Below are 21,179 nucleotides of genomic sequence, written 5' to 3'. Positions count from 1 at the left end.
CAGTTAAATGATGAATAATCGGACTCTGTGTGTCATGTACGTTTGGAGGATTAAACCAATTACAGTAAGCATTTTGAAAACATAAACTATTCTATAAATTTTACAAATCATAGTATGATTTTAACAGTTAATTTTATTCTGCTGGTGAGAAAGAAGAAAGACCTCTAGACAATTACTAACCTAGGGCTCTAACCTTTAGAAATGAGAGAGAGAAAGGAGAGGGAAAGAGAGAGAGAGAGAGAGGGAGGTATTTTGGCAGACAAAAAGGTGCCATCTGCTCGTATTTTATATAGCATTTTGTCTCATGTTATCCCAGACTGGCTCTAAGAGCTAATAAATATTCTAAGTATAAAATTTGAGTAAAATATTATATTATTGAGGCATTATGCCATTCAAACAAGATAGGATATGATGATGTGTTTCAATAAAATGATTTTAGCTTCGGGGTACAAGTAAAATAAAAATGCTGATATCTAGCTATGTCTACAACATCAACAAAATGCATGTTTCTACTTTCTCTTTCCCTATTGTTATTACATTCCCACATACCTTCCAAGGTAACGCATTGAAAAATACTCTTTATTATGAAGATTTCTATGCATCTGATATTTGAAAACCATCAGCATTTTGCCATGCTTATTCATCTATTTGCTTCCCAATTGACTCTTTTTTGGCTGGATAATTTTAAAGAAAATCCCACACATCCTATCATTTCACCCCTAAGTACTGTAGTAAGCTTCTCCAGGAGAGAGACAGAAAGAGAGAGAGAGAGAGAGAGAGAGAGAGAGTTGGAGAAAAAGATAGTGAGGTAACTAGAGAGAGAGTTGGAGAGGGTGAGAGCATGGGGGAGAGAAAGAATTTTCTCGCATGTCCACACTAACAATAATTTCTTAGTATCCAACACCTAACCCATATTCAGATTTGTCCGATTGTCTAAAAATATCTTTTTTCAGATTATTCTATTCAGGATCCAAACCAGCTTCACTTCATTGTTTGTGGTTGTGAAATTCACAGAGCCTGGTGCATATTTTGTGATCTAGAATAGTTCCCTCTTCCTGTTCTCTCCCTGCCATGTACTGATTGAAGAAATTAGGTTCTTAAGTCCTAGGTTTGGCTGGAGATATTGTTTAAATTTTTCCTCTACTCTCTGAATTTCCTGTTGACTGAAGTTTGATTTAAAGCCTTGATTAAATTCAGATTCAGTTTTGTTGTTGCTTTTTTTAAAAAAAATCATTTTGGGGGTAGTTCTTGATTTTTCGGCTTGTCTAAAATTTTTCGGCTTGCATCATATCAGAATATGTGTATGATTCACTTTCAATGATGTTATGATTGATCAGTGTGTTCAGGTAGCAGTAACTTGATGATTTTATTGTTTTTCATCCCTTTTTTTTCTGTTTTACCATCCAATGATGACTATTGTCTGAATCAGTTATTGTGTTAGGGATTGCAAAATGCTGATTTTCTAATTCTATCTTTCTGTTTATTATCTGAGAGTATGCAGAAAAAAAACTCTTAGCCATTAGGGCTCTTTGGACATTCTGAAATATGTATTATACTAGAAAAACATGAGAGATACTTAATTATTTCTCTTTAAAATGTCAGTTTTCAAAGTAATGATTTGGTGTCCTAGCAACTGACAATGGTGACTAGTGGTTTTTATTTTGTTTCTCTTTCTTTCTTCTTTCCAGTTTTTAAAGCATCATTATGGGGACGCCTGGGTGGCTCAGTTGATTAAACATCGGATTCTTGATTTCAGCTCAGGTCCTGATCTCAGGGTGGTGAGATCGAGTCTTGCATTAGGCTCTGTGCTGGTCATGGAACCTGATAAAAATTCTCTCTGCCTCTCCTCCCCGCCTCTCTCGACTTGCTTTCTCTCTCTCAAAAATAAAAATAAAAAACATTATGAATTTATAGCCTTTTAAACATTTAGTACAATTTAACTAATAGGGGAGTTCTTTTCTTTTTTCTTTTGATGTTCATATTCTTCCATCTATGGGAAGTGGAACCTCTTCTAGCTAACCCCTATGTCCTATTGATGTGACCATATCATTTTTTGATACTTCCTTACTCTCTTTGCTTTCTGGAGCAACAAATATCCCGGCATATTTTTCTACATTTCCTGCCCACAACTGGAATCAGTCATTTCTTCGAGTATCCTTAGTTCTATTTAGTGGAGAATCGTATATAGTGGGAGTTAGATGTACTAATGAGATGGGATTCGAATTATTTCTAGGACTTTCAGTGCAAGAGCTAGAAAATTTGTATTTTTAGAAAGTGAGGGACAAAAGTCATGTATTCACCTTAACATTTCCAATTCAAATTTGAGATCTTTATTTTGTTGATTTTTATATTTGGATCTCTTCTTATCTTTAGATCCCTGCTGTAAACTTTGTGTTTTTGGGGGGGTACCTGGGTAGCTCAGTCGATTAAGAGGCTGGCTCTAGGTTTCAGCTCAGGTCATTATCTCTGGGTCCTGAGTTTGAGCCCTGAGACTGGTTCCATGCTCAGTGGGGAGTCGGCTTGAGATTCTCTCTTTCCTTTTCCCTCTATACCTCCCCTGCTCACACTCTCTTTCTCTAAAATAAATAAATAAATCTTAAAAAAAAACCCTTGTGTGTTTTTAAAAAATATTAACATACTTCTGTATACTTGAAAAAAAGGTAAATTTAAAAATGTTTCAGAGTTAAACAGATCTATAGATTTTTATAATTAATTACATGGTTTAGATTATATAGATCCTTATAAGAGAATTAAACTGTCCTATTCTTGATGTGTTTCTGTTTCTTCTTACATTTCCAGGAGTTTCTACCTTATGAAAGTTGTTTTTCTATAGATTGTAGTCTCTGACTTTTTAGCTTTTTTTCCACCCTGTCCTACCTCATTTTATATTAAAATTTCAACATCTACTTCCTTTGTCTGATATTTTTGTTGTTTTCAACATCTATTTCCTTTGATATTTTTGTTGTTTTCAACATCTACTTCCTTTGTCTGATATTTTGATGTTTTCAACATCTACTTCCTTTGTCTGATATTTTTGTTGATATTCTTTTATCATTAATCACTCTGTATCATTTTGGTTTAGGTATGTCTCAACAGACTGATTTGCTTTAATGGTCAATATTAGATTTTTTCTTTTGGTATACTTCTTTATATGTTTGAACTCAGCTCTGACATACCAATTTATTATGTATTTACTATATCTACATAGTCACTATGTGATCCATTTTCTTTTCTCTTTGTAATCTTGGTATTTAATATGGTTTATATATTTTGTTCTACTATTTACTTTTACATTAATATTATATATATATTATTTGATGATTCCTTTTTTTAAAGATAATACCTAATTTTTTTTCTAAACAATACTAGTTAGTTGTAATCTTTTTCCCTTTTCTTCCCTCTTCTTCAATGTATAAACATAGTGTATAAACATATTTAACTCTAGGTAATGCCTTTAGGACAATCAGTGAACTTATTCTACTTCCACTTACTTTCCCTATTTGTAGTTGTTTTATTTCTGCATTGTTAGAGCATAGAAAATTTGCATATTCTTCTATCCTTAGAACCAATCTCTATCAGACGTTGGGCCAAACTACTCTTGACATCTCTTGGGTTTCTTTCTTTCTTTTTTTAAGAAAAAAATTTATTTAGAAAGAGTGAGAGAGCATGAGCTGAGGGGGGAGGGGCATAAGGAGAGGGAGAGGGAGAAGCAGACTTACTGCTGAACAGGGACCCTGATGTGGGCTTGATCCTAGGACCCGAGATTATGACCTGAGCAAAGACAGACAATAAACCAACTGAGCCATCCAGGTGCCCCTTTCTCTTTCTTTAATACTTTTTTTTTCTTTTTGAGCGATAGAGAACGCATGCATATGAGTGGTGGGGTGGGGTGGGAAAGGAGGGAGTGGGCAGAAAGAGAAGGAGACCCTGAGATCATGACTTGAGTCAAAATCAAGAGTTGGTCACTCAACTGACTAAGCCATCCAGGTGCCCTTGGTTTCCTGATGCTCATTCTCTAGTATGTTTCTCAGCAAGACTCTTGGAAAAAATAATCCGTGGGTTCTTCAGTGTTTATAACTGTTTTTGGATGGCCTCCATATTTGAAGCATAGTTTGTTTAGAAATAAAATCTTTGGTTCTGGGACACCTGGGTGGCTCAGTCAGCTAAATGTCTGCCTTTGGCTCAGGTCATGATCTCTCGGTCCTGGGATCAGCCCCACTGGGAGCTCCTTGGTCAGCAGGAATACTGCTTCTCCCTCTTCCCCTGTCCCTCCCCCCTGCTTATTTGCGCACATGGGCACACGGTCTCTCTTGCAAATAAAGAAATAAAATCTTTAAAAAAGTTTTTGGCTCTTATTTTATTTTCTGGAGCATCTTTACAATGTTGTTCGTTGTCTTCTGGTACAAAATATTTGTGCTTCAAAGTTTACTCAGGTTTCTTTTTTTTCTTGGATGCATAACATTAATTTTTTTTCTTTGAAAAAATACGATGACTTTACTAGAAACGTTTCAGTGTTGATGCCTCTGGTTGAATTTCTCAAACATAGCTCTTTTAATATGTAGATTCAAATGTTTTACTGCTTTACTTTATGAAGATTTTCTTGAGTTATACTTTTATGTATTTGTTGTCTTTCACTCTTGGCGGGGCTTTTCTTTTTGGGTATTCATGTTCAATCTCCTTTGCATCTTTGTTGTTCTAGATCTTTGGTAGAGTCCTTTTGTTTCTTTTCTCTCCTTCCACTTTGTGAATTTCATTTTTTCTCTATTCCAGCCTCAATTTCTCTTACTGCATTTTCCATCCATGGGCTCTTGCTGCTCTCTTCCTTCCAATTTAGCCTTCATTTCTGAAATCTTTCTTTTCTTCTCTTTACTTTTCATTCCTGATTTTTCAACTCTGTTTTCATATCACCATACTTCCTATCTTTCTAGCCATTTCCTTTCTGGGCTGTTCTAATTCTGGTGTGCATAGTTCCTGCAAGCTTTGATTGTTTTGGAAATTCTTTTAGTTCATTTTGAAACCTTATGTTGAATTTTTCCTCTTCTTTGTGGCCACATTTGTAGTATGTTTTCATTGTCTGTTGGAACTTTATTTGGCTCATTTTTATCTTTATCCCTGTTGAATATCTCTGTATGGGGTTTTATTGTAATCTGCTTTTATTTTCCACCTATAAATAAACTCGTTTTCTTGGGCTAGTGGAGGAAAGTTTCTCTGTAGTGCTCTTTTCTCTTTGTTACTGTGATGTATTACAAACTATGGCCTCTCTGTACAGTCGCCTCTATGTCTCCCAGAGCTAAGGCAGATTTATAACAGCTTCCTTCCTGTCTCTGACTCTGTGTTGTCTAGAGTTCCAAAGGTCTTTTCTTACAAAGCAGTATTGTTACCTTTAAATGTGTTTGTTGTTGGTGCTTTCTGAAGTCTATCTCTGACACCTCCTTCTCTGGTGTTAGAAGCTTTTGTCTCCCTGGCATCCGCAGTGTTTCATTTTCGATTTACCATCAGCAGGTTTTTTTCCCCCCCTTTTCTCCCCATGAGGACAGGTGTGGGGAGTAGGAGGGAAAAGAATGGGTCTCTGTCTCTGTTTTTGAGATAGGTGTGGGCTTCACCCCTTCATTTCCATGGCCCATTACTGGTTTCCTATAATCTTTCTGTGCTTGTCTTCAGCTTGGAGCCCATGAGGATGTCTGATTTTTACTGGTAATTGGCGCAGTTGATTGCTTCAGTTCCTGTTCTGTAAAAGATTGTCTTTTTCTGGGAATATTTGTTGATTTCTAATTTGCAGCTTCTAGAACGGTCAGTACTGCCTTTTTTCCTTTTTTCTTTATTACCTATTCCACACCTCTGTCAATCCCACACAAGAACCTGCTGCTGTCTGGTGCTGAGATTACACTAACCCATATTCTGGAGTTCCAAGTTACCAGTTTTATGTAAGGTGATAGCCATGTTCTGTGTATTTTCTTTGTCTGTTTTTTGTGATTAAACAAAACCATGCTGCTGCTGTGCTTTTAGCATTGGAAATCTTAGTAAATCTTAAAGTAAGAATATTGCAGAAAACGTAGCTTTTTATTTCTGGCATCACACTATTTTTTTTTATTATTTCCAATAGAATGGCAGTACTTGAATGCTAGGATCGGGAACAAAACTGCTGCAAACTTGTTGGCAATTCTGGCAAAAACAACAACAACAACAACAATAACAACAACAACAACATAGAAACAAACAAACAAAAATCAAAACCCATAGGCAAAGAGCCTGGATATGTGTGATTAGCTCTGGATGACTTGGGTCTAAAATAAGACTGAAAAAAACTGATTTGTCCTCCCTGTTTTAGGGATCGAGCTAGAAAGTTAAGCTCCTTCTGAAATTATCTTGTTATGTTTCCCTTCTTATTGGGCCTAAAGAATCGAGCATCTTATCCAGAAACTGATCAATGAATAGGTATCATGGGGAATAAAGGCTCAACAGAAAAAGTAATGCATTACAAAAAGGGAAAGATCTAAGGCAAGAGTTGGTTAGCCAACTCTTATGGAGTTGGTGATTAGACAAAAACAGATTATGAAAATCTAAGCTAGCCAAAGTCAATTCCTGAATCTCAAATTTAACAGGAAGAAATGTAACTCAAGTAGATAAAAAACCATAAATAGATAATTTTGGGAAAATAAAATGTGGAGAAAGTATTTAGCTATGGTGGCAGCAGGAAACACAGAAGCACCTATCTTCCTCCCCAATCAAGACAGGTTGCTTACAAAATCTAAGCCTGACTGATGATATTTAGGTTGCTAAAGAGATTTATATTGTGAATGTAAGGGACAACTTACCTTTAAGCAGTGTGGTCCCTGTAATTCTCAGAGTTTGGAACAGGACCAGCCAAGACCTACTGCTAGCAGTACATTGTAAGGACACTTGTGGGGGTGGGTATTGGCTCTTGTTCTCAACTATTGCCTGTCTGCAAATGATTAAGACCACAATTCAAGCTCAGTAATCTACTTTGGCATCAGTCTGGATCACTTAGAATTGACCTCCAGTATTTTCTCACTTTTATTCCAAGACCCCAAGAATTTTCCCCATTTTTTAGTGTGCTTATTCTTGCTCTCCAATAACCTGTGAAAGGTCACTGGACTTTTAAGGCTAGTTGAGGGCTGTCGGTACTGCACAGACCACTCTTAGCTCTGAGTCAACTGTGCACTATGTTAAAGAATGGGTAAGGTGGAGGTATACCTTTGTCCATGTCTGGAAAAATTATATTGAATTTTTTCTAGTTATGACAATTCCTGAGGCCTGAATTGGAAATCCTGTTGTGATAATTGAGTGATCCTCAAATTCCATTAATTTTATGTCAGTCTTGGAATTAGAAAGTGACCAGCTGTCACTGGAAATTAAACACTAAGATGATTTAATGACTAGGCTAACCTACACTTAAAGCTTCATTTACTCATGTCACATGAACCCGAAGAGGTATGTATTTATGTGTGTCAAATATATATGGATATGAATACATATATTTTAAGGACAAGCACAATAAATAGAAAAGACAGAACATTTTGCTTGGCATATTTATATAAGAGAAGAAAAACAATCTGTTAGCTCTGAAACACCTCTGATTCCATTAGACTTGGGCCAAAATGACCCTGCTGACACACTAAGATGTCAAATTTACTCCTCTGGGAGTATGGAACCAAAATCAAGTTTGTCAGAAGACACTTTAAGTTTGCCTTCAACTGTCTCAACTGTTGAGAAACTCAGGAAACACATAGTAACATCTTAAAGATAACCTGATACTTTATGTGTTCTTACATTTTTCTCTCAACCTCGTTGTTGAGCTCTGGAGAGATGGATTAGCATAGTGTACCTGCATTGCCTCTGCCTAGGAAAATAAATAACAGATCAAGTCAACTCTAATACACTCAGAGAATGACAAATCATCTCTGAATGACTGCTTAATTTAATGATCTGGTTTAGGCAGAAAGCAGATGAATGGCAGGGCCAGTCCCTGTCTTGATGCCAAGTGAATGGCAGGACAATCTCACTTTGCAGCTCTCCAGGGTTGCAAGATTGGCTTGCAGGGGCGGAGAGGCGGGGAAAACTGGCCTGAGCTCTCCCAAGGGAATGCAGGAGAGAGCCTCACTCACGGTGCATCAAGTGCTGGCTTTGAGCTCGGCTTGCACAGCAGTAGCATTTACACTGAACGGATTTGAAAGAGACAACCTCACATCCTCAGATGGTCTTTCAGATAACACACCACCGAGGGCCAAACTTCCTTTCATGTAAACTGACATGGAGAAATTTGAAAAGCCTGTATACCATGAAGACATTAGAAGAAAGAGGAGGAAAACAAGTTTTAAAGAAGTCAAGTGCAGCTGAAGCAGAGGAGATGGCTGGAATTATTGAGGGCGCTTGCCTGTGTGAATTTCCACAGTCCTGGGTGACATTAATCTTGAGAAAGGAATTTAAATAGCAGCCTAAGGAGTTCAGCACTGAGATGAGTTTTTAAAATAAAGATTTAAAAAAAAGTTTTGCACAACTGCAAGAAGACAGACGGATGCGCCAAGATTGGCACATTGAGGACAGAAAGCAGACGTATCTTCAAAGAATCTATGGTGCTGGTTGGGAAAGGCACGTTTGTCTATTTTACATCTTTTATTCTCTCTTCCACGTGATATTTGGGATTCTGCAGAACTCTTCTTTTTGGACTATAAAGGAATACTATAAATGTCTTTAGCAAATTCATGAATTCTAAGGAGGGGAAGGGGTAAGAATGAGAAAGATAATAGGAAATTCTGCTTCTTTCATTTAGTATCTTGACACACACAAAAAAGGCACTCCATATGTGCGTGGTTTAAGAATAGTTTTCCACTTTAAACTTGTTCTTACCCTGTCCAACACAGCAGCGTGGAAAAGCACATTGCTTCTATTTGAATAACACAAAGGGATGCTCGACTTAGTACACGGCTCAAAAATCCTATTTACTTCCTCTGGGCCCCATTGTTCCTCACTGCTCCACCCATTCTACGCACTCCCAGAGGACGAACCACCCACTATCCACCACCCCCAGGATGGAGTGACTTCTTCTCTGGAGAGCTACTTCTCTATCAGATATGACTTTAATCTCTTCTTGCCTCTAAGTAGGAAGCTGGCAGGGAGAGTTTGGAAATTGCCGGAACAGAGGATTTTCACTTTGGGATTTTTCCCTTCTTCTCCTTAGGGTATCAAAAGAGAATATTTAATATCTTGCTTGACTGAGAGTCAGTCCATCATGATCGGTTACCTGAGATTCCAATCTCAAACTCTTCCTGGCCAAGCTTTCCAAAGTGGCGGATAATGTATGGCCAAAAAGGGAGGGTACAGAGACTCTTCCCCTGTGAGGTGGAGCAGAGTAAGAGCTCAGAGTGCTCCATGGAGGTGTCTAGACAGAGCAGTGAGTGGCAAGGGGAACAACAGGGAGCCAAAATCCTCCACTGATTCATCATTCATTCATTCAGTGAATATTTACTGCGCACATCCTATGTTCCAAACACTGAAGGCAATAGTAACTTCACAAATCAACAAAATCCCTATGTCACAAATCTTGCTTTCTAGTGTGGGAAATAGATGAGAAACATGATAAATTAATGCATCATATAATATTCAATATAGTGATGGATTCTGAGGTGAAAAATACAGTAGGAAAGGAGGATTGGAAGTGTACATGTATGGGTGTGCATGTGTGTGTGGGTTGTTGCACACAATGGGACGATCAGTGAAGGCTTTACTGAGAAGGTAATTTTTTTGAAGAAAGATCAGAAGAAAGTGAGAGAAGGAGCCATAGGATTCCTGAAGCTGGAGGATTCTAAGTAGAAGGAGCAAGTGGAAAATCCCTGGCATGGGATTGTGCCTGGCCTATTTGAGGAACGGTGATGAGGCCAGTGTTTGTAGAGAAGAGGAAGCCAGAGGGCCAGTAGTAAGAGAGGAGGTTGGAGGGGATGCAGCAAGGGTCACACCATTCAGGGCATAGATAAAGACATTGGTTTTTACTCCGAGAGAGATTAGCTATTGCAAGGTGTTGAATGGATGAATGACCTGATCTTCCATTTTTAGTAGATTATGGTGAGAATAAGCAGAAGGGAGTGAGGGCAGAAGCAGAGAGATGAGTTAAGAGACAAATGCAATAATCCAGCTGAATTTGTCAGGGAAATGAGCAGCAGTTTATAGGCTATTTATGGTCTGTAACATATCCTTTACAAGGTGGGTTCTAACAACCAGCGCCAAAAATTGCCTAATCACTTCATTGTTTACCCAGAATCAGGCTGGCACAGCCAAGCAGGTGGAAACCGTTCCAAGTACAAGTGCATAAAACAGCCAGTTACCCTGCTTTTGGCACAGATCTCCCATAACGGATTCTTGTGTTTACGTTGCTGGAGGTTTGTGGTTCCTTTCTATAACCGCTTCAAAAGAGCCACATAGTCTGCATTTCCCTTTTCACTTTCTTACAGAAACAGCAATTGACCTATTATATTTATTTAGGAGCTTTGCCCACTCTAACAATTAATTTAAAGTTTATAGAAAATTAAAGTGCCCTCTCATATGCTGGACTGGATCCTGGAACAGAAAAGGGACATGAATGACAAAAATGGTGAAATCTAGATAAAATCTGTAGTTTAGGCTAGAGTATTGTACCATTGTTAATTACTTAGTTTTAACATACTGTGGTTAATGTGGCAAACATTAAGATGTTAACCTTGGAAGAACTGGAGTGAAGACTAACCTGCGAACTTGAGGTACTATCTTTGCAACTCTTCTGCAGATTTAAAATTATTCCAAAATAAAAAAAATATTTTAAAAAGCCCTCTTAAAGGGAAAAGAAAAACATAAGCATGATAACTTCAAAAGAGCTGTTTTCAGAGAGAAAATGATCCACAGATATATCCTGCACATTTAGTAATTTTTATCCCCTGTTAAGAAGTAGGTTGCTATCACCACATATATAGTTAGAAAGTAGTTCTCTTTTTCATGATTTCATTTAGATCAAGCTGCATTTCAACACTTCTCTTGCCTCCTGCATTAAATGTACATGCACTACTTCTACTCCCACGGATCTAGTCTGCTTGTGAAATAGGTATTTTTCAAGAGTGTTTGCCAACCCAAGTCCTTGTCACTTGTTGGCTTCCTTTCTTTTTGCCTTCCTCCAGTCTTCCAGGTCTTCATTTTTGCTGTGGACCACACCTTCATGGAACAAATGCAACTGAATGCAACTGGTCCTTGAAGTATAGCCCATTTTTTTCTTTCCCAAAACCTAAATATAACGTTGTTTTGTTTGCTGTGCTGAAGCTCCAGGGAAAGAAATTTATCATCGTGTTAAAAAAAATCTGATCTTCTCAATGTGTAATTGTTTAGACCAGAAATGATGAATGCAAATGCTTCTAAGAGCCAGGCAAGTAGTGTAAAGGTGTAAGGCAAGCAAGGTAATGAATAACAATCTTCTGCTAAAGCCTACCTGGCCTTTAGATGGTTATTTTGATTTTTCTGGGAAGTTGTATCTTTTTTAGAATATCAGTGGAAGCTTTGAGTCTGTTTCCAAGCAAGGTGCTTTATAAATATTGGCTATTATTTGATCAGGTATGAAGGGAAAATGTGACCTGCTGCAGTTTGAAGTGGTAACCACGTAGGAACAAAAATATATGTTTCCACGTGAGACGGGGAAAAGCTTAATAGGGTTTTAAATGGCTGCAGATCACACAATGATGCTGAGGTCTTTGAGAGTAATTCTTTCTTTTAAAAGAATTTATTTATTTATTTGAGAGAGACAGAGATAGCGAGAGAGAGCAGAGTGGGGAGGAGAGGGAGAAGCAGGCTCCATCCCAGGACCCCAGGATTATGACCTGAGTCCAAGGCAGATGCTTCACTGACTGAGCCACCCAGGTGCCCCTTTGAGAGTATTTTTGAGTCACTAAGGCAGAGCTGCATTTAAATGATCATAGGTAGGAGATGTAACCTTAACCAAAAACGTCTTACACAGGCACCCTCCCGCTTATTGAGCAACAAATTCCTGTGTCATATAATGCGTTAGGCTAAGAAAGCTTTTCTTGGGGTATACTTTCCATTTCTATTGCTATAAATGAACTCTGTGGTGATTAACTGATACTAGTAGGAGCCGACTAATATTATTAATATTCCAGGGATGCTTTAGTGAAATGTTTAAGGTGCAAAGTATTAGATCGGATTACCAACTGGCTTAAGCAGCCAGTATTAGGATCATGTGCACAATCAAAACCATTTGGAAGTGGAACATGCAGTGATGTTCTGGACCTTGACTCTCCTTCATGCCTTGGGTATCCCAGGCACAGGTAGAGAACATCTTTTGGGATCTGCTTGGCAAAACAAGCAGTGCACTTGAAATATTTTCCAAGGGGAGCTGGGACAGCTCACCCAAGAATGCTACTTCAGTATCCTGGTTGTTCCAGCCACGTCATGGGGAAACCTGTATATAGACGAGCCACAGACACCAACCAGGCTGAGGCATGTTCTCCCCCACACAGCAAAACCAGGGACAATGATGAAAAAACTCCCCCACAATGCACTCTAGTCACCTCCTGGCATCTGAAATCCTTGAGAACGAGGACAGCACTAGCATTCCACCCAGCCTGCAATTTCCCCCTCATAGCCTCCTGCTAAAAGCAGATTAAATTGCTAGGATAAATCCACCCTATCCAATTTTAGTCCTTGCTTTAGCATATGCTTTTCTGCGAGGAGAAGGCTATAGTAACAGGATTGAACGCAACTGAACCCAGAACAATAGTCCTTTCTGTGCCAAAAGATAGATATTTTAAATTTGGGAACTGGGGCTATTTAGTTCTTTCCATTTTAAATCAAGAAGTGAGATAAAAAAGAAGCATTCCAAGGTGGAAAGGTTAGTGCTTATTTAAGCAGCCGATGTGGCTTCTGCGTGCGCCACAGTTCTGGGTATTATGGAAATGCATTCCTTCATGATTCTGCATAGCACCTCTGGCTAGGAAAATAGTCAAGCCACTCCGTCACCTCACCCTCGCATATACAAATAGCAACGAGGCTACGCATGGAGGATGGTGAGGGATTCCATCGTGGAGATCAAGTCATACTTATTTACACAGTAGCATGGCAGATATTTGCATTCTCTGCAAGCTCTTATGGCCATTTCACTAATCTCAAATAAAAATATTTTTCAGGTGTATTAAAAAAATCCATTTGAGGAGTTAGTAGTGGCCAAGAGTTTTGGGTGGGACCATCAAAGCTGAGGGCTGAATGTTTATCCCTGGTGATTTCTAAAAAAAAAAAAATAGTTGGGTGTTCACTTATCGGAGATGATATAAACTACTCTTACTTGGCTCTAGGGCAAGGAGTGGGAGGCTTTGGCAGTCCCTCCCGCCAACTGAGCCCAGGAGAGATGGACACACTGGGTAAGAGCAGGTTTCATGCAGCCTCTCCTCACCTCCCCCCAGGCAGCAGGTGGGGGCTCCACTGGAGGGTAGTACTTAGGCACGTCCCAGGCCACTGCAGCCATGAACCATTTGAAGTCCTTGCACTTGAGCTGTTTGCGCAGCTCCTTCTGGGCGGAGATGTCCCCGGTGGACAGGTGCCTGTATTCTGGGCGCCGCTGGTAAATATACTCGGCGAATTCATCCATCCAGGTCTCAGCCACCCGCTTCAGGTTCTGTGCAGCAGAAAAGAAGGTCATTTATTGACCAGTGCGCTCAAGGGGTGATTTTAGGTGTGCTAGAATTGAAAAAAGTGCAAGAAATTAGACAACCTCAGACAGTGCTGGTGGGTGACTTATTAACAAATGGGAGTTTTCATAAGATCAAGGGGTGTGATATAGTTTGTCTGAGGCCTTGCACTAACATGCATGGGTTCAGCTGCCAGTTAGATAATTTATCAGAGTCAGTAAAATTTCAGCTTACAATTACACTAACTTTCCCTCCTGTTATTTCATGATTACAAATTCTTTATTTTTCACATAGAACTAAAGGAGCTGAAACTGGAGATAATGAAGTTCTTCGGCATCAAATTGCTTAAACCATTTCAAAGAACAGTTAGGGTCTTGGTAAGAAAGAGGACAAACAAGCTGTTATTCTTCTCTCCCAATTATAGACAACCCAGCATTACTAAATTGAAGACCTTGTGTTCTGATGATATTTTCTATGTACAAGTCTGCTAAGCAGAATTCAGTAATTTACTGCATAATGAAGCATAATGAAGCTAAGGGAAGCACCGAGTAGCTGGTCTTCTCTGCAGATGTTTCCACAGGTGAAGGAAGTAGAAGGAAGGTAGGAAAATAAGCATGCTCTTTAGGGGCGGGAGACTGTGTAGGCTCAGGGTAGGAAGCTCAGCCCTTTCATCAGTTTTGAGACAGAGCAAATAACTTATCCACTTCTGGCCTCAGATTCCTCACCTGAGAAGGTACAGATAATAATACATACATCATGAGAGTGGTTGTAGGATTAAGTGAAGTCACACCCATAAAGTGGTTGGGATAGTACCTGGCACATACTAGGTACTATGGGTATTATTATTATTATTATTAATAATTATTAGAAGAAAGTAATTGGAGGGTTGAACTGAAGGGTTCCCTGGTCTTTAGCTGCAATGAGATGTCCTCTGACATCCCTTAGAGCTCTATCATATTGAGCGCTAATGAGAACAGCTGTGCTATCTAGAGGGTCTGAGTTCTGACCTCCCCAGTTTGTAGCATGGCTTCAGGTGTTGGTGTCCTGTAGGTGTCCCATGGCTCTGGTTCTTGTTTTGTGTTCAAATTTTCTGTATCAAGTGCCCCGTGAACATGCACTCTTTCCAGTTTCTCATTTGTACTTAGAAGATCAGTGAGCAGAATGGCTGGAAACTTTAATAAGATCCTGGCATAAGTCATTGAAGTAAAAACTAGTGATAAGAAAATAATTTTATCTTAAAGATTGTTAAGGCATCCTAATTAAGGCCTGAAACGGTGCCCGGAGGTGTGTTGGGAGTCAGAGTCCCCGAACACCCTAGTCCTAGTAAGATCATACCCTTTGTTTGTTCTGTCCCCCCCACCCCCCCCACCAGTGTCCCTAATGGGCCTCTCTTCCATCCCAGTTTGTTTCAAGATTTTATGTATTCATGAGACACACGCACACAGAGGCAGAGACACAGGCAGAGGGAGAAGTAGGGTCCCAGCGGGGGGCCCCATGCAGGACTCGATCCCAGGATGGGGATCACGCCCTGAGCCAAAGGCAGACCCTCAACCGCTGAGTCTCTTCCCTCCATTTTTGGCTCCATTCACCCCACCCCTACTCTTCCGCTGCTTCCATGGGCTCCTTGGTTACGTTTGGTCACTGGTGGGCATGAGGTAGGGCTCAGTTGATTCAGCAAGGCACACGGGAGAGTCAGTGCTGCAAGGACTACTCTGATCTCTCGGTTGCCTTGCTTTCCTTCCTTTCCAAGACTCCTGACGCGGAGAGTAGAAGGGTTTCTTTGTCGCTGCGCTGCCTCACGTCCCATCTGCATTCCTTGCCCGTGACAATTTCCACTCCTCTGACTCCAGTTTACTACCGCACACCATCAGAGTTAACGTTGTTTTGTAAGATCCTAGCCCTTGCCACAGATTCCAAGTTGCCTGATTTGTTTGGGGGAAAGATAAGGAAACAGACGATGGTTGAAACCTCTGCTCTGTGATGGCCCTGTCCTACACACATACCCTACAACATTTAAGAGCAAGTCTTCAATGTCATTTCACCATTTACCTTTCAATCTGGTAAATGTTCTGGATGAAATGCTTTGTATTTTTATCTGCCCTTAGGTGGACAATTTTTATGATTAGCAAAAAGATTTAAAGATGGAATGGAAAAAATCAGTCAATAATTTTAAAACTATTTATATTCAAATTAGATTTTAGGCTGCAGTTCCAACCTTTATCCTAAAATCCAATTATTATATAAAATGGAAATATTTAATTTCTACTACTTTATGCTTCTCTGATAAGTGAAAGTGAATAAAGGCAGAGGAATATAAAAAAACAGAGACAAAGAGGTAAATTACCCAGGAATAATGAGAAAATGACTTTATTAAGTAAAGACATGCCTTAAAAATTCTGATAGCTTTGTCACTGAGCAATCTATTTTGACTTGTGTAAATAAGCACTTTTAGACTGTACATTTCATGAAGTTAGGTATAGATCTGCTTTTTAATTAGAAAACCCAGCACCTTGAATGATTCCAAGCACCTGTGTGTGCTCAACTGGGCATGCTAATTGTTGAATTAAAAGATCTATTATAAAATGAATGTGGACAAATTTATAGTATGTTTATATCCAATAATAAAGGCACTGAAAATAGGAACAATTTTTTTAAAAAGTGCTGGTGCTAAAGGTTAGATATTTGTTGCTTTGGATTTTTAAGAAAGATTTTATTTATTTATTTGAAAGAAAGAGAATGCAGTCAAGGGGAGGAGCAGAGGGAGAGGGCAGAGACCAATTCGGGGCTTGATCCCACAACCTCGAGATCATGACCTGAACTGAAACCAAGAGTCGGACACTTAACCAATTGAGCCACCCAGGCACCCCAGTTGCTTTGGATTTTTGAAATAGAAATAGGAATTATTATAAAACTCAAAGGGGAACTGATTAGTTCAGATACATTCCACTGGAAATGACTCAAGATGTCATGATAAATGTTAGCTAGGATAAGCATCATCAATAGGTAAATGGGGCAGGAGATAGCACGCTGGTAAATTGTCAACCGCTTTAGGGAAGCTAACCAGTAGAGTTAACTGGGGAATCAGCCTGGTAGCTTTTGCATTATCATGTCCTTTTCAAATTGAAATAAACTTGGTTGCAGGTTAGGTCTGCTGATTTCCCAAACACTCTAAAATAAGCAGCAGGATCATGAGTGTATTCCAGGGATAATATCAAATCATTGATTCCTCTTTTGTAGCTTTCCAGGAGACAGGAAAAGAGAAACAGCATGATAATTGCAAAAACTGTAATAGCTAGTTTCCCTCTAGCAATGAGTGTTACATAAACATTTAAATATAAATACAACATCTTGCCCATTCTCTAATGTTCCCGATGACTCATTAGACATCCTCCATTATAGACGCTCTGTTCTCTGAATTGAATTTCCTACCAGGAGGAAACTTTCGAAGGAGTCAATTATTATAGTCAAGGAATAGTCCTCACTCACAAACAGTGCAGGTGACCGGCCAAATAATGTCATTCTGAAGTCATTATTCTGGAAGTAACAATATACTGTGCTAATTTTCCACTGTAATCATGACTCAGTACTTAGTTTTGGGGAAAATATTGGAATCACAGCTGAGAAATATTACAAGAGGTTGCAAGAGTTTCATTGGCTTTTTACAGATTGTAGAATAAATTCATCTGTCCAGGAAATGAAATACTCATATATGCATTTGAGTACATTGAGGGTTTTTTTTTTTTTGAGGTATTTCTATAGGAACATATATACACACATCCAAATACATGGAGGTAATGGGATAGGAGCAAAGCTACATTTCTCGCTTACACATCCACAGCTGTGTACACATGTACAGGATCATGCAGTTGAGACATCTAATAACATCTCCTCCTGGTGATGGTAACAAAGAGAAAAATAAATCAACCTGAGTGGGCCCATCTCTCCCTAGGATTGATTGAATGAATGTTGGTGAAGATGCTAAAATGTCCAAAAACTACTTATCAAGACAAAAGAAAGAATAAAGAATGGACACTGGAAGATCTGTATGTGTAATCATTTACTCTCAAAGTATCTGAAGTTGGATCTATAAAGGTTGTCCTTTTTTTTTCCTTTTTTAAAATTTAAATTCAATTTGCCAACATATAGTATAACACCCAGTGCTCATCTCATCCCATCAAGTGCCCTCCTTAGTGCCCGTCACCTAGTCACCACAGCCCCTCAACCTGCCTTCCCTATCGCATCCCTTTGCTTGTTTCCCAGAGTTAGGAGTCTCTCATGGTTTGTCTTCCTCTCTAACTTATAAAGGTTTTCTTAAATACACAGAGCCAGGTGTTAAGCTGGGGTTCCTGTCATTTGAGATTTAAATAAGATTGCTTCAACTACAAATTATATATACACCCCCCCTCAAGATCTGTGTGTATTCCCAGGGCTTTGTGTTCACATATTCATCCTTCGCTTTGATTTCCTGTTGGGGGACCTTTCTGGTGGTGTCTTGCCTCGGGCTTGCTCGCTATTCTCACTCATTGAGGGGGGCGCTCATGGGTTCCTCCTCACCTCTCACTCTCGCCGCAGGTAGATCACTAAGGTGTGGTGGTTGGCAGAGCCTCAGATGGCAAAGCACGGCAGATGATGTAAGGTGGAATATAGAACTTCTTTCACAGTCTTTGGCTGCTGTAGAGTCCTTGGCTAAAATTTCTTCTTCCTGTCTTTTGACCCCTTTCCATGCTGCGGTCCTCAAAATTTCCCCTTATGTCTCCTTGGTAGGACTGCACCAGAATGTCATCATTTCTTCTCTCTTTTCACACAAAATAATTCAGCATTCTCACTGTCCCTGCTTATCCTGGCCAAACCCTGAGGCCTACCCTCCAGAGCCAAAATGTCCTTTCCAGGTGTTTTACCAGGCAAAGGTTCCCCTAAAAGAAATTCAACCGCTGGCTCTTGAGTTATGCCCCACCGACCATTTTGTTGCAGAAGGGTGGCTCACTGTTTAAGACATCCTCCAAACAGTCCCTAACAGTCCTCTTGTATTTTATTCTCCTATACAGGACCTCTGCTTATGGAATCTGTTCTGTTCATTGCCACTTAAAAAAATACAGCTGTTCCCTGTCTTTGTCCATATGGTTTCTTCTGCTTCAATGCACTTCTCCTTATTTGTCTGATCTCGCCCATTCAGAAACTCTCTTCTTATTCCTCCCAAATGCAGATGCCAGTAAATAGGATGTGGGGCACATGGTTAAATTTGAATTTCAAGTAAAGAACAAATAATTTAAAAATATAAGTGTGATTACTAGTTGTAAAATGCTTGGATTATTAACATTTAATGTGTTGAATTGAATTGAACTGAATTCAATTCAATTAAACAAGGAAGCCACCAGATTGAGGTGGCCTACCTATGCAAACTGAAATCAAAGCCAATAAATATCTCAAGGTTATGAAGTCAAAACACTAGGCCCAACCGATCACAAATAGACTAGATTCTAAGCTATAGCCAATCAAATAATTTCTTTTCTTTGCTTTTGTATTTTTCTCTATAAGTCTTTCTGTTTAACCACTTCCAGTGTGATAGTATCCAATTCAAATAGACTTTTGCTCAAATAAACCCTTAAAAAATTTTAATATGCCTCAGTTTATCCTTAAACATGGGACATAGTTATACTAAAAAAGTGATTTGTCTGAAATTCAAATTTAATTAGGTGTCCTGTATTTTTATTTGCCAAATCTGGCAACCTTACTACAACACACACACACACACACACACACACACACACACACATATATATATATACACACACATATATGCATGTAATATGTGTTCCATGAATTTTTTTTTCAATTCATTAAGTTACTGTATATTCAGAATCTGGCATGTCTTGATGCTATTGCTAACACATAGTGAATGTTTTGCTTCTGTGGAAATTATTCCAGAGAAGTTTCAGGCTCTCTGCAGAGAAGCCTGCTATAACACACAGTTGATCTAAATATGCTTCCCAATCCCACTGTGTTTCTGTTTCTAACAGGTGGGATCCCGCTGGCCCTCTATCTGTGAAGCAAGCAGGGAAGCAGCCACATCATTTAAGATAACAGCAGTGCTAATTGGAAGCTAGAGGTGAGGGCTCAGCATGGCTGGAGTGGACAATTTAGTGTTTACTGTTAACCTTAATCTGAAAATAAGTAGCTGAAGGCCTTCTGTCTCTGCACATACGAGATGGGTTCCAGCCAGGCTCTGAGCCTGGACAGGGAGACTGGGGGAGAGGCCCCAAGCACCCAAAGTGAATCTAGGAGGTTTTCACCTGTTGGTTTTTCATCCAGTGTGGAAGTTGTGTAGCGGTTTGATAAGAATAGCTACTGGAGCTGAAGAATACATTCGTTTTTTGGTGTAGAGAGCAAATGAAGATTTCTCTAGTTCTCTATTTTTTAAAAGCTGCAGATCTTCCTAATTCTTGAATGGTAAATGAAATAAAAACTGTCATTCTGAGCACCTTCTATGTACAAGACATTGACAGCATCATCTCTTTTTATGTCAACCTCAGTGGTTTCTTGTGTGTTACCATACTCTCCTCTGTTCGACCCAAACTCCTATTTTTCTGTGTTGCCCAAATATTTATGAACATACTTAACACATTCAGCCTTATATTAGAGGTCTTTAGAATTCAAGTCTTGTTTTCTTTGCACCATCTGACGCTAAATCTTTCCTTAATTCTAACACTCATCAGGTGTTTGAATTGATATTTTACCAGGGCCATTAAATCACATTCTAGCTTAGTTTATAAGAACAGATTTCCAGCTCTGACTGATCATCTTTATTGTGCAACATGAAGAAAAGAGATAGCTCCATTGTACCTGCTGATTCATGACACCACAGAAATCTCTCCACTAATTATTTCTTTTTGCCAGCGACGTTTTAGACCACGCTATTTAATTATCCTAAAAATACAATCCCTATTCAGTTTCTCAGCATACTATTTGACAGTTGATCATCTGGCCACGTTGCGTACTGTCAGGGCTACCTCATCTCCGTGGTATGCTTCCAGTTCTTTGTGTAGGGTGCAGTCCTTACATGTGCACTGGGTGACCCCAATCCACACGCTGTGCTCATGTCCATATTCAGCTATTGTATTATGATGGTTTTATAATAGATTTCTATTTCTTCAGCTCTCTTTCTTTTTTTGGTGCTTTCCTCCCCAGAAACTGCTGGTAGCTTGTAAAGCCAATCTAACACAGAAACAGTTTCTTATTTGTCCCAGTCACTCCTCCAGCAAGCATTGCATCACTATCCTGGGACTTTAAAAATTCTGCTGGTGATATAAATGCATTTCTTTTCTCCTCTTTGATGCTTAAGAGTACTTTAGTAACTCCAGAGTCCCACCCCAAAGCCCTCTTATCATTGATAAAGTGATAATGTCATCATGGATACAGCTCAAAAGAGAATCTCTTTAAGAGAGCCTCAACCTCACTACAATTATTCAGCCTAGCACTGCTTTTTCTCTGATCTAAAGACTTCTTTGA

The 21,179-nt window shown here is 39.2% G+C and overlaps 1 protein-coding gene across 1 annotated transcript in view; it reads right to left on the bottom strand.

Moving 5' to 3' along the window:
• The window catches only part of GALNTL6 (polypeptide N-acetylgalactosaminyltransferase like 6), a 1,162,298-nt gene that overhangs the window by 51,891 nt on the left and 1,089,228 nt on the right, over positions 1–21,179 (bottom strand). The window contains exon 10 of the mRNA XM_077868561.1: positions 13,439–13,660. Coding sequence (XP_077724687.1) covers positions 13,439–13,660 — 222 coding nt within the window. The remainder of the gene's footprint in view (positions 1–13,438; positions 13,661–21,179) is intronic.

This window comes from Canis aureus, chromosome 24 (assembly GCF_053574225.1).
Source record: "Canis aureus isolate CA01 chromosome 24, VMU_Caureus_v.1.0, whole genome shotgun sequence".
Classification (NCBI taxonomy): domain Eukaryota; kingdom Metazoa; phylum Chordata; class Mammalia; order Carnivora; family Canidae; genus Canis; species Canis aureus.
Note: the sequence above shows the minus strand (reverse complement) of the source record. Positions and strands in the feature narration are given on the sequence as shown.